The sequence below is a fragment of the Mercenaria mercenaria genome, chromosome 3 (assembly GCF_021730395.1).
Source record: "Mercenaria mercenaria strain notata chromosome 3, MADL_Memer_1, whole genome shotgun sequence".
NCBI classification, from domain to species: domain Eukaryota; kingdom Metazoa; phylum Mollusca; class Bivalvia; order Venerida; family Veneridae; genus Mercenaria; species Mercenaria mercenaria.
Genome location: NC_069363.1, coordinates 74,047,294 through 74,060,951, shown reverse-complemented (window position 1 = coordinate 74,060,951; position 13,658 = coordinate 74,047,294). Strand labels below are relative to the sequence as shown.

The 13,658-nt window shown below is 31.2% G+C and overlaps 1 protein-coding gene across 4 annotated transcripts in view; it reads left to right on the top strand.

Moving 5' to 3' along the window:
- Window positions 1-13,658, top strand: part of LOC123524389 (prostaglandin E2 receptor EP4 subtype-like) — a 93,524-nt gene that overhangs the window by 50,058 nt on the left and 29,808 nt on the right. The window contains exon 1 of one of the 4 annotated variants that reach the window (XM_045302542.2): window positions 8,030-8,288. The exons of the other annotated variants lie outside the window; for them this stretch is intronic. Coding sequence (XP_045158477.2) covers window positions 8,155-8,288 — 134 coding nt within the window. The 5' untranslated portion in view covers window positions 8,030-8,154. Of the gene's footprint in view, window positions 1-8,029; window positions 8,289-13,658 lie in introns of those variants that run through there. 4 annotated transcript variants of the gene reach the window in all.

Here is a 13,658-nt window from a genome sequence, read left to right as displayed (position 1 = left end):
TCATAAAGTGTTACAACGTTTGCCTGTTTCTGTTAGACTGTCAAGAACACGTGATGTCAGGACACAGAGTTGCAAACAGAAGTATTGAAGAAATTCAAATACATTGTATAGCTTTATCTTTTTCATTTTGTCAAACCTGGCAATGAAAGGTTATTGTTTGTCGATGAACAACTGCTATTGAACAAGACTAGATTTTTTATCTTTACCTTTTGAACAAAATATACAAGTGTAATGAACACAAAGTTAATAAATTTTATTGTAACAGTTGTGACCACACTATTTCTTGCCACACACAAGTGCATTACATAATGCCTGCATGTACTTCCCTGACATGAATGGGTTACATCAAGTCTTGAAACTGCAAAGCATTGCCCCCATCAGTCCTCTCAGTACTTTGATTTAAGTGAGTAACTCTGTGATACCTTGCAACGAATGGACAAATAGCACAAACTTCCTTGTTATATCTGATACTGACACTGAACCAAGCAGGGTCATTCTGTTATGAATTTTCGTAATATTTTCTTTTTCCTTTTTAAACTGCAGATAGTGTATAAAAATGACAGTCGTATTACTTTGTTTTATGAATTTGATTTGTCTATTATATGCTAATATACTATACAGGTGTATTATTTGCGTAAATATTACGATCTTTTGTTTCTTTATAAAAAGCAAGATAAGTTTAGACTGATCACACACACACACAATTTAACATAGACGACACAATTTTTCGAACATTCAGTTTTAAACGAAATAAATCTTAAAATTTTATATTACACGTTTATTCGAAAGTTTAAAATTTTCAAGTATACTTATTTAACGTTGAAATACACCGCACTAGATCTTGAAAATTTAATACTAGTTCTTCTTGGTCAAAGCGTGATGATAATTTTTCCAGATTTTGTTTTGTTCTTAAAAAAGTGTGTGATATTAATTTTTGATTATAAGTTTACAAGTTTACAAGTTTTACAAGTTTATTTCATTTTCATCCAGAAGGTCTTAGACCCATGTGGAATAAACAACAATACAGACAAATATGGCGACAAATCTTCACATAATATCATCATAAACAAGTACATATCCAATTACCACATAATTTCAAGTCAATTATACACAACACAAAAGTTACATTTATTGTACCATACAATTATCATTTAACATGCATGTATAAAATTAAATATGTATTATTTAAATAATTGTGTGATCTCTATATTCTATTGAAACATCTTCATTTTCTTTTGTAATGTTATTTTAGGCGTTATAAGAGTAAGCCCACTTTATGTACGAATCTTGAACCGAAAATCCGAAACAACAAGATCCGATCTCATGATTGAGCTTAAAAGGACAAGTATAGAATGTAAAAGGAAAAGTATAAAATGTACAAGTCGATTGCAATCTAAACAAAATCCACACACTGTCACTTTTGTCCGAAAGCAAAATGACAAAAATAGACACGCGGACTTAGACATTTAGTCCCTTTAAATAATAAGGAAAAACGATAGAATAATGACATGTACATAAAATTTGGTATGCACAATACGCAGTTACTATTAGTATACCAGTATTTGAAATGTAAGTTTAACTATTTAGCATGTAACATATATTAAGTTTATACATGCAAACGTCATATTACATAACACCTCTCATTAAACAAATTGATGTGCAACATTTACTTACATATAAATATCTCTGTATAATTCATTTGTTCTAACCGTAAAAGCTTTTTCAACATACATACTTAATTTTTTTATGACATTTTCATTTTCTGTATTCATTAAATCAATGAATTTATGCATATTCGGTCTCTTATAATAATTTGATATGTATTGTTTCCTCAAATCATTATAAAGAACACATTCTAAAACAAAGTGAAACTCATCTTCTAATTTGTTACATACGTTACATTTTCTGTCATTTAAAGGCGTACTAACAGGTCTGGTCCATCGACCAGTTTCAATAAAAAGTCTATGTGATGATAAGCGTAAGCGTGACAGGTATACACGAAATTTCTTAATACGAATAATATCTAAATATGGTTGTAACCTATGATTTGAAATATATCTATAAAATAATGCTCTACTTGAGTCGTTCAATCTACCAGACCAGTTTTGTAAAAACTGATCTTTCAGCCTTTGTTTAACATTAAGTAAGAATAGTTTAGGATCTCCAACAGTCTGAAAGAACCATACTTCATTAAATCCAAGTGTACATAATAAATCTCTCAGCAATGAGCACCAATTTTTTCTATTGGGATGGTCAACAATATCTTGTTTTAACATCGTATATACTTTCTGAATGTACTTATTTTCATCTGTTCCTAATAACTTTACCCAAAATTTAATAATATTATAATATCTTGTGTTCTGTAGAGGCATTCTGCCTAATTCTCCATAAATAAAATCGTTTTGGGTAGTTTTCTTTACACCTAATATACGTTTGCAAAACTGCATATGTAAACGTTCTATAGATTTACCTTGATTGAACCCCCATACTTCACTTCCGTAATTCAGAATAGGTAATACTAGTTTATCAAACAATTCTAATCTATGTCTCACAGATATATCTGTAAACTTATATAAATATTTGTCCATCTTAAAAATAGCTTTAAGAGCTTGTCCTGCCAAAGTATTTTGAGCCTGTGAGAAAGACCCACCTGTTGTAAAAACTATACCAAGATATGCAAACTTGTTAACAATTTCAACAATGGTATCATTATAATAAAAATTTATGTTTTCTGATAAACGACCACCTTTTCTAAATATCATTACCTTTGTTTTAACAGTATTGACAACCATTTTCCATTTATTACAATAATCCAATAATAAATTTAAACTGGCTTGTACCTCTTCTCTATTATTTGCAAATATAACTATATCATCTGCATACAATATCAAAAATATTTTAAACAAATTAACATCTATACCCTCAAAACCATTTTTTACATATATATCTTCAATATCATTGATGAACATTGAAAAGAGAAAAGGAGATAGACATTCACCCTGTCTGACCCCTAAAACACATTCAAAGCTGTCACTAAGCTCGTTACAATACTTAACTCTTGACTTTACTGTTTTGTACATTGACCTTATAATATTCAAAATATTACCTCGAATACCTATTTGAATTAATTTCTGCCATAAATTTTCTCGATTTACGAAGTCAAAAGCCTTACTAAAGTCTATGAATGCACAATATAATCGGTTACCACTATTAATCATATGGTTTATAAGACCATGTAAAACAAATATATTATCTACTGTGCCTAATTTAGAACGGAAACCTGCCTGTGCCTCAATATACACACTATAATTTTCAGCCCAATCTTTTAATCGGTTGTCTAACATTCTTGTAAAAAGTTTACCTAATGTGCTCAAAAGTGTAATGCCTCTATAATTATTGAGTCATTTATACTACCTTTTTTGTGTAACGGTATTACAAACCCTTCAGACCAGCTTTCGGGGAAATACCCAACTGCAAAAATCTTATTAAACAATGATAACAAAATTGGGGTTAAAGTACACTTTCCATGTATAAAGAATTCATTTAGATATAAATCTAGGCCACCACTTTTATTTGTGCTTAATTGCTTTATCGCTTTCGATAAATCGTATGTGGTGAATGGCACATTTAATTCTTCGAACATAATATTAAACTCCCCTTGTTCATATCTTTCAATGAAATATAATACATCTTCGTCAGCATTGAAAAAATGATCGTCTGGATTATTAACAGATTTAAAATACTGTTCAAAAACATCTATTGATATATTTGTTTCTTTGATACCAGCACAGCTTTTTAACATCTTCCAGTATAACTTTGCGTTTTTATATTTCGCCTCTACCAACCTATTAGTTTCATTTTTATCATATTCATATCTAGATTTTCGTAAACAAGATTTATACTGTGATCTTGCATTTACCATATTATTTCTATTAAAAGCTGATCTTTCAGCCCTGTACTGGTTTAATGCACAATAAAATAAACGTCTTTTATTTTCACATTCTACAGTATACCACTTCTGACCGTTTTCAACATAATCATTTTTTTCAGAATTTACATTCCGCTTAAACAAAGGGGAAGCAACTCCGTCAACAATATCGGCAAGTTCATGTATAAAGTAATTAATATCATCATTACATGTACATTTCTCAATATCTGCTTGTAAAGTCTGCAACTTAACTTTTGTATCATTCGCTGACAAACCCTCTTTAAATTCACTCACCTTTTCATTATTCCAAGTATATTTATAATTTACTTGCTCATAACAATTATCTTCACATTTTGTATTCATATGAGGCTTATCAAAGACAAAAGTAAAATCAATCAAGCAGTGGTCAGACAAAATATTCGGATCTGCTACTTTAAAATACTTTGCATACTGAAACAGATTTTTCGAACTTATTACATTATAATAACATTAATGGATTAGGCACAGACGATTAAATTTGTAAACAGTTCTTAAAGCATTGTAACATTAATATATCATGAGAACAAAAGAATTATTTAAATGTTATTAAAATTGAAAGGATAATGTCTATGGTACCGAAGCGGATACTAAGTTGCAAAAAATCAATATTATTACACGAATTGTTGCTTTAAACAGTCTCACTTGACAGACTTTACAACAAAACTGGATATTTGTAATGAACAAAACATTATATCAGGAAAATGTATATGGATAGCTAACATGCACTTACTACAGAGGATTTGAGGAAGCAGTAAATTGTATTCACTTGAACTATATAATATGTTTTAAAGCAGTATTTTATTGTTTTGCAATATTAATTTGAATTATACGTTATATGGATCAATACACAAAGTCAACGAAGATCACGGAAGTTGACTAACATCCTTTATCGCTGCAATCTTAAGTTCAGTCATTCTTAACAGATAGTGTGAATTTCGTTTTTGATTTTATTTGTAGAAAAATTGTTCCCCGCATTACTGTAAGAACTTTTGTGTCCTTAAATATTACAATGGTTTCAAAATATTGGCGAGAAATAAATTAGGACATATATTTTCAATATCGTTGTCCTTATCCGACATTATACACTGATTATTTTGCATGTGCAAAATCAAAATGTTATATTTTTACATAGACATCTGGTTTATGATTTAAGAGATTATTATGATTTTAAAAAAGATGCGAGGTCAATTCATATAAAACGTCATATCGCTTTAAAGTGTTGTTATGTAAGATGATATTTAGGAAGTGGCGTCTCATTATCATCTTAATTCTTTGAATCAAAAATAACAAAAATGTTCTGAAATGACACGTTTTTCTTATACGAACATACGCACTAGATAACTCTCTAAAATATCATTGATAGCATTGTTTTTCTCACCGGAGTAACTTGAGTGTTTTCTGGTTAAAACAACATCATCAAGCTCATTGCACAAACACATTCTTGCTTAGTTGTTGATTGATTTACTTATCTTTTTGACGTGCAGAAGATCTTAACTACTAAAGTGTTGAAATTCATTCCCCATGGATATTTACCTTGTCTTTTATTTGTCTTTTAAGTCATACCTTTGTATCCATCGTACAAATGTAAGTTTTCAACGCTTCATTAACTAAGCAGAAACTTTTGATTGCTTCAACATACGTTACCTGTAATAAAACATGTTCAATACGTTTAAACATATAGAGTAAAGTAAACATGTTATAGGTAAGTTACTTGAAGAACACTTCCTAAACTTTCTTAAGCATTAAAAGGAACGGTTTTTAATTTTAAAACAAAATAAAATTGCAGTTTATATAGCTGTCATTTTCTTACGTTCTTTATAAAGTATAGCAATATAAAAGTGTAATAATGTAACATATATCAGTTTTAGCCTGTATTGTAATTAGTTTTGGTTTCCATTTATGTCGGGATGTTTTTGTTATTCTGTAAAAGAAGTCATCAATCAGTCCCTATATTTTGTGGGTCTTAAGATAACTTCTTATGATATCTAAATTTCTGCAGCTGTGAATGCTACACTTTGTCCGTTTTCTTATGTGAAGTAATTTTCTTGTCAGTAAAATTTGAACAAAGAACCCAGTCAATGTCTATACGGTCTGTGTATAATCACATACTGATTGCGCCTTTCGTTTCAATTTGATTTACAGTCCACTTGCAACAACACCATACAGATTTCGTCTTTAACTCACATGCTTACTGACCGCCATACGTACGTCTGACCGTTCACACTGACCGTTCACACTTTTCTTTAATTAAACGACATGTTCTCTTACGGAAGCTGATGTAAAATAACTTTGGTCCCCTACAAAAATTGTTCAAAAGTTTAGCTTGATTACAAATATTTGCTATCAGAGTCAAGATACGGCAGCTTCTCCTCAACTGCTGGTCAGAATTAATTTGATACAAATGTTCGTTACCAAGATAATTCAATTATTCCGATTTTTCAAAAAAGAAAATAAAAAAAAAAAGAGAAAAAAACATGACTGTCAGATGTCGTGGGCACTTCCGCAATATGTATGTAATGGTAATATTAAAAATCGTCTTGTCAAAAACTGCTGACCCGATTTCTAAATTGTTTCCCGTTAATGACTCCAAGATTGAAATGCCACCAGAGCTTAAAACAGAAAAATAGAAAAATAGCTGGTATGATTTTGAAATACAAAGTCTTTCAAGCCGGAAAATAAAAACAATGACTTGAAAGGAGCAAATCTAAATTTCTCAATATGATTCTATTGAAGAGTCCCCTAAATCTGCTTGGCAGTTTTCAAAGTAATTGGCAGACATGCTCCTTGTAATTCCCTTGTCGATTAATTCGGACGGGAGTTATGGTTTGCCCCCACCCCCGCCATCACAACGCTCACCGTATGTCCATCAAACACACAATACGGTACTCTGCTAGAATATTACAGTTCATGAAACGTGGTCCCTACACGGATCACAATATGGAAAATATGCATCAAATGTGCCTGAAATAAAAAAAAACAATATGACAAAAAACGAAATCACGGTGGATTCTTTTATATAGTTTCATGTAACGTGGGATATAGATATAATGTAATACGGAGAAAAAGACGTACATTATTATACTATTTGTCTGTCTGCCTATCTTTCTATCAGACTCGAATGAAATATAGAGCCTTTGGTAACATTAAAAGTGCAACAGATTTCGTCATGAAACCTAATTTGTAAATATTGGGTCCTTGAGCTTCAATACATTTGTATATAAAAAGTTGTGGTTCTTTGGACGCAAATATGACAATTCATTTTTGTCTTTGTACAAATTGTATTGACCACCGATGTATTTGCCCCAACAATCTCACTCTTGTTAAAGCTTGCTGCAAATTACAATTATTATTTGTACAATATCTTTGTTATCTAATTTGTATATGCGATTAGTGTGTATAATGTGACATATTGTGTAAAACATGGGATCTCAGTAATGTTTAATTGACCGTTAACATGTTTATTTACCGGGAAGTGATACATGCCAATCAACTTAATGCTTTGTAGCAGCAGCTGTCTCTTACTGATGGAGCTGATGTAGGTACCGAAAGAAATTGAAAACAGAGAATAAGCGCTATGTATTTTCTTTCTTGACAACGCAGGTGATATATACATTGAGTCTCTGCATATTGCCTTCTTGCATTATATTGTCTAACTTGTATTTTTCTGTCAAACCAAGGTACGTTACATAGACGTTATCATACAAATTATACATACAAATTATCAAGTTAAATAGACGGGATTAAGGAAATCACTTTCTACTCTACAACCTGATGGATTCATGAGAAAAGCCTGTTTGGTGATGTCTCAAGCTGAAAATTCGATAAAGCTCGCAAATAATTTCGCACGTTTGCAGATGTATTACACTAGAGAAGCAAACAATATTTACTATGATCATAGTCTGATATTGCTGTTGTATTTGTACCAAAGTGCAAACTAAGTGTTATGAATAAAATCTTGAAAATCTTGAATCTAGTATTGTGAAAGAGAAAATGTTTTGCAAAGATGACTAAAGTGGTCAACTGATTATTTTATAAACTAGAAAATAACCTTGACAAAAATGGTGTTTGAATTGTATCAAAGCGGATAAAGTGGTAACAAAGCTCTAATGATACAAAACAAACTCTTATAACAAAAGCTGTATCGGATTATTGGTTTAAAAAAGACCCTCTTGACATAAACAGGTTTTATGTCATACGTAACAAAAACGGATATAAAGCCGAGTCGCACGCCCATTTGTATTGAAAAATACAAAATATTAGAAAACAGTGCACGAATAGCTGGAAAATACTACACTGGAATTCACTTGCACGTTAGGGAAAAGTAAGACATCTTTTCTTCGCTTGTTTCATTTGTTCATATTTTGATACGGTATCAATTAAACATCTAACAGAATATACAGAACTGAGTGAGACTATACAGTTTCTAACAATGATATGCAAGAAGTTGTTAAAAAAGAGAAATGCTAGACTAAGTGAATTTTTTTTTGTCCATATGATATTTTTGTTACATTCCCAAACATTCTTCATTAAGTCCTTGGTTAAGATATATAACGATTATATGATTTCAGTAACCATGTAGAAAGGTTTTGAAACCAACGAATATGAATAATAGATTTATTCAACCAATTATCATAGATGTAAATTCGCTATAAAGTTACAATCTTCAATTGTATATATACATTTACTGAAAAAGTGTGTTTTCACTTTTGAAAATTTTGTATGAATTTCAATATTATTTTATTGTAACAATTTTTTGCTTAAATAATTCTTAATTAAAACCTTTTGTTCAATAAATAATCAACGTATATCAGAGGGTACCGGTCGATCAAACAAATTACATAGAAGTTCTAACTTGCTTTGCAAATTACATTTTTTATTTGACTTATAGATAAAAAAAAAATCCCGACGAAAGCCGGAGCCTGGTCATTCCAATTTTAATCATTTCCTGGTATAATTCCACTTGAACAGATTGATATAAAATTATTTTCAAATAGTACACAATAGATAGATAGATAGATAGACAGACAGACACAAATTTTTTTACTTAGATTTTTTTACTTAAATTATATCAAGTACCCCTGCATAAAGAACTAATGTGCATTTATGGAATGTACTTTAAAATTTGCTTATAGGTCATAGATAAGCTAATGTTTATTAAAACTGTCTGAAGGTATGGAGCAAATATAATTGAGAATTCGTTTAACATTGTATCTCCAACAAACTGCTATCATCTATACATATTTTAAAAAAAAAACGTCTTGTACATGATTATATAACAAAGTGCTACCTTGAATAAAAGCAAATCTGCACATTATTATTTAAGCTTTTATACGGGCAGTTTAAGTGTACTATATAGTTGTATAACATTTGGCGGATACAATTTCTTCCAAATCATGTTGCGTATTTTTACTGTTAAATATCCTGTGTAACAAATAATTTGCTTACTTTTTCCTATTTGTCCTTCGCTGCTGTTATTCCATTTCATCGGTACCCGAGACTGTAATTATTGGAGGACAACTCAAAGGAAACAATACCGTAATGAACGTTTATTAGACGGAGTCAGTGAAATTCACAATATGCTTGCACGATTTGTTAAGTTTGAAAGCTATTAATTGTATTTTATATTAATACTCTGTCTGAAAAAAAATGCGTGAATATCTTTTAGTTTCTCTAACATCAAAAAAGAACTTTGAATTCTAATCGTTTAAATATTGCAATGTGTTCTGTAAAGTTCTTTCGAAAGTGTTTATACAGTTCAAAAGAGTGTTATATAAATGTGGTATAATAATAATAATAATAATGATAATAATAGATATAAATTAAAGACAGACGACTCAAATTATTTTTCAACTAAGGCAACTGTGGTCTTTATCAAACAAAGTTCCTTTTCTGTCAAATATATACTGATTTCTTTTTATTCCGAGTGTAAAACTTGTATTTATCATGGGACAGACAAGTAAAAAGGTCAGTTTGCTCTTCAGCTTCCGCGAATATCTTACTTTGTCATCCAATAGCTATGCATAGAAAACAACATTTGAAAGAAGAATGGAAACGTTCTTTTTCGTATTAATAGACGATAATTATAGATTGAATTTTAAATAAAGTGGTCAGTGGTTTAGCAAGTTGAGCAACGAATCATTTGACAGCTGGAGGTCGTGGATTCGATCCTCTGTCGCGTCATATCAAAGACGTTAAAATGGTATCTGTAACAGAAAATAGCTGCTCTTTTCTGATACCCTCGTGGTTATGGATTCAATCAATAATGAGGGACCGGGAGTGATGAATGTAAGCTGTAGAACACTTGTTCCGTAATCGACTTAAGATAAGTTAGTACAAATGTATAAACTTACAATGAATTCTTGAAATATGTTTGAACAACGTTTAAAAATAGAATCTTCTATAAATTCGAGCAAAGAAAACATTGTATTTTTCCTTAATTTAACGAAAAGATTTGTCTGTATGATAACTTGGTTCAGGTGTTCCTGTAAATAGTAATTTTTTCCTTTCAAATTAATTGGAAGATAATGTTTGATTTTTAAAGCATTGTGCCCATATAACGTTGTAGAACTTTTATTATTATGTAATTGCAAAGCCTTCATAGAAATATAATATAGCTACTTTTAAAGAGCAGAACAAAAACAAGTAAACAACACATTTTACAGGCAAACAAGGTTGATATGATCCTAATAGTATGTTACAATTTGTACTAAATTCAAAAGGCCTCATTTTGTATCAAACGTCAATTCAAATCACACTGTCTTCATGCAATATGAACTTTCCTGAATACGGCGCCTCATTTTTATATAAAACCAACATACAAGAGAATATACATAAAATACATAAAATAACGTTCAAGAGCGAGTACGTGAAAAAAGACGTAAAAAAAAATAAATATCTGCATAAAATATTTTAGTCAGCATCAGTTTCTTGCTGGAAAAAATCGTGCTTTCTGGCTAAAACAATATCATCATAGCCAATGTATATACATACATTCTGGTAAAATTGTTGATTGACTAAACTTGACTTCCAGAAGATCAAAATATCACAGTGTTGAAAGGCATTCCCACAGGTATTAATGAGTCTTTTATCTTGAAGTAATACCTTTGCATTATATGTTGAGATGTTGGTTCTCTACGCCACATTAACTGTTTGATTTTCAGGTATTCATTTGTGACAAAACACTAGTAACCGGTAAAATCAATATAATATAGAATAAATTAGTTTTTACACCCGTTAGAACTTTTTATATTGTATTAATTAAATGTACTTTAAATCAAACTGAAATATAGTTTATGTTCCTGTCATTCTCTAACGCTTGCTGTTTAAAAGTTGAAATTTTATCAGTTTAAGCCTGTTTATTTACATATGTTTAGCTTCCGTCGACTTTCTGAAAGCATGGTGAACTTCTTTGCAACAATAATATTTCGTCTTTAAAGTCACCTAACCCTTTCATGTACTTACATCAGTCGCTAGTGTCCTTAACATAAATATCTCTTCCACAAAATCCTCTTTCATAGCTCTTTCTGAAAAAAATTTACTAAATGAAGAAATAAACTGGATGATTACAGATTACTTGATCTCAACAGATTTGTAAGTGTAATGTGCGCGGATTGCAAATAACATATTGCGGCTCGCACATTTCTATTTTAACAGGGGTTGGGCGGGGGAGGGGGAGGAGGACTTACATTTACCGTGTTCAGTCCGAATATCCGTCTGTCCTTCCGATTGGTGTGGTGCATATCAAAAATATTTGACCTAGAATCATAAAACATCATACGATTGTTATTCAACATGTGAAGTTGTGCCCTTTGGATTTATTTTGGATTTTACCCAGTCAGACTAGAGTTATGGCACGTTACAAAGAACATAAAGGTTTGTGTTGCAGGCATTTCAAAAAGTATTTGACATAGAGTCATAAAATACTAAATTATTTCTAAGCTTAGGACCTTGGGGGTGGGGTGTTTAGGGGGATTGGGGATTTTAAGCAACTAGATCAGTGTCATGGCCCTTGACTTAGTCTAAAATATTTACAAAAACCTTAAAATTTGTGTACGTGAGGTTGTTTAGGAAGTCAAAATATACATAAAGTGCATGAAAGTTTGTGTCATCTGTATCTCAAAAAGTATTTGACCTAGTCATGAAACATTTAGGGATTATTATATAGCATTTGAAATTGTGCACCTGAGATTTTGTTTTGGATATCTCTCAGTTAGATCAAAGTTATGACCCTTGGCTTTGTACAAAATATGTACGAAGGACTTAAAAGTTTGTTTCGCACATATCTAAAAACAGTATTTGACCTAAGGCCATAACACCAAAGAGGAATGTTATTCAGTATGTAGTAATGCGCGTCTAGGGTATTTGGGATTCACTCTGAAATTCCATTTTTCTTAACTTTATCAGAAATATGCATTAAAATGCAAAAATGTTTAATGCTTTCTGAAAGCATGGTGAATTTCTTTGCAACAATAATATTTCGTCTTTAAAGTCACCTAACCCTTTCATGTACTTACATCAGTCGCTAGTGTCCTTAACATAAATATCTCTTCCACAAAATCCTCTTTCATAGCTCTTTCTGAAAAAAATTTACTAAATGAAGAAATAAACTGGATGATTACAGATTACTTGATCTCAACAGATTTGTAAGTGTAATGTGCGCGGATTGCAAATAACATATTGCGGCTCGCACATTTCTATTTTAACAGGGGTGGGGGGGGGGAGGGGGAGGAGGACTTACATTTACCGTGTTCAGTCCGAATATCCGTCTGTCCTTCCGATTGGTGTGGTGCATATCAAAAATATTTGACCTAGAATCATAAAACATCATACGATTGTTATTCAACATGTGAAGTTGTGCCCTTTGGATTTATTTTGGATTTTACCCAGTCAGACTAGAGTTATGGCACGTTACAAAGAACATAAAGGTTTGTGTTGCAGGCATTTCAAAAAGTATTTGACATAGAGTCATAAAATACTAAATGATTTCTAAGCTTAGGACCTTGGGGGTGGGGGTGTTTAGGGGGGATTGGGGATTTTAAGCAACTAGATCAGTGTCATGGCCCTTGACTTAGTCTAAAATATTTACAAAAACCTTAAAATTTGTGTACGTGAGGTTGTTTAGGAAGTCAAAATATACATAAAGTGCATGAAAGTTTGTGTCATCTGTATCTCAAAAAGTATTTGACCTAGTCATGAAACATTTAGGGATTATTATATAGCATTTGAAATTGTGCACCTGAGATTTTGTTTTGGATATCTCTCAGTTAGATCAAAGTTATGACCCTTGGCTTTGTACAAAATATGTACGAAGGACTTAAAAGTTTGTTTCGCACATATCTAAAAACAGTATTTGACCTAAGGCCATAACACCAAAGAGGAATGTTATTCAGTATGTGGTAATGCGCGTCTAGGGTATTTGGGATTCACTCTGAAATTCCATTTTTCTTAACTTTATCAGAAATATGCATTAAAATGCAAAAATGTTTTTGTCGTATGTGTCGCAAAAAGTATTTTACATGGAGTAATAAAACTTGTTAGGAATGTTTTTCAGCATGTGCAGTTGTGCAGCTGAGGGTTTATTTTGGATTTACCGCCTGTCACCATCACTTGTTGTTAAATGTTTTATAACTACTACAGCTATTATTATTATTATTACTACTATCATCATTACATTAATTATCATCATGTAAAA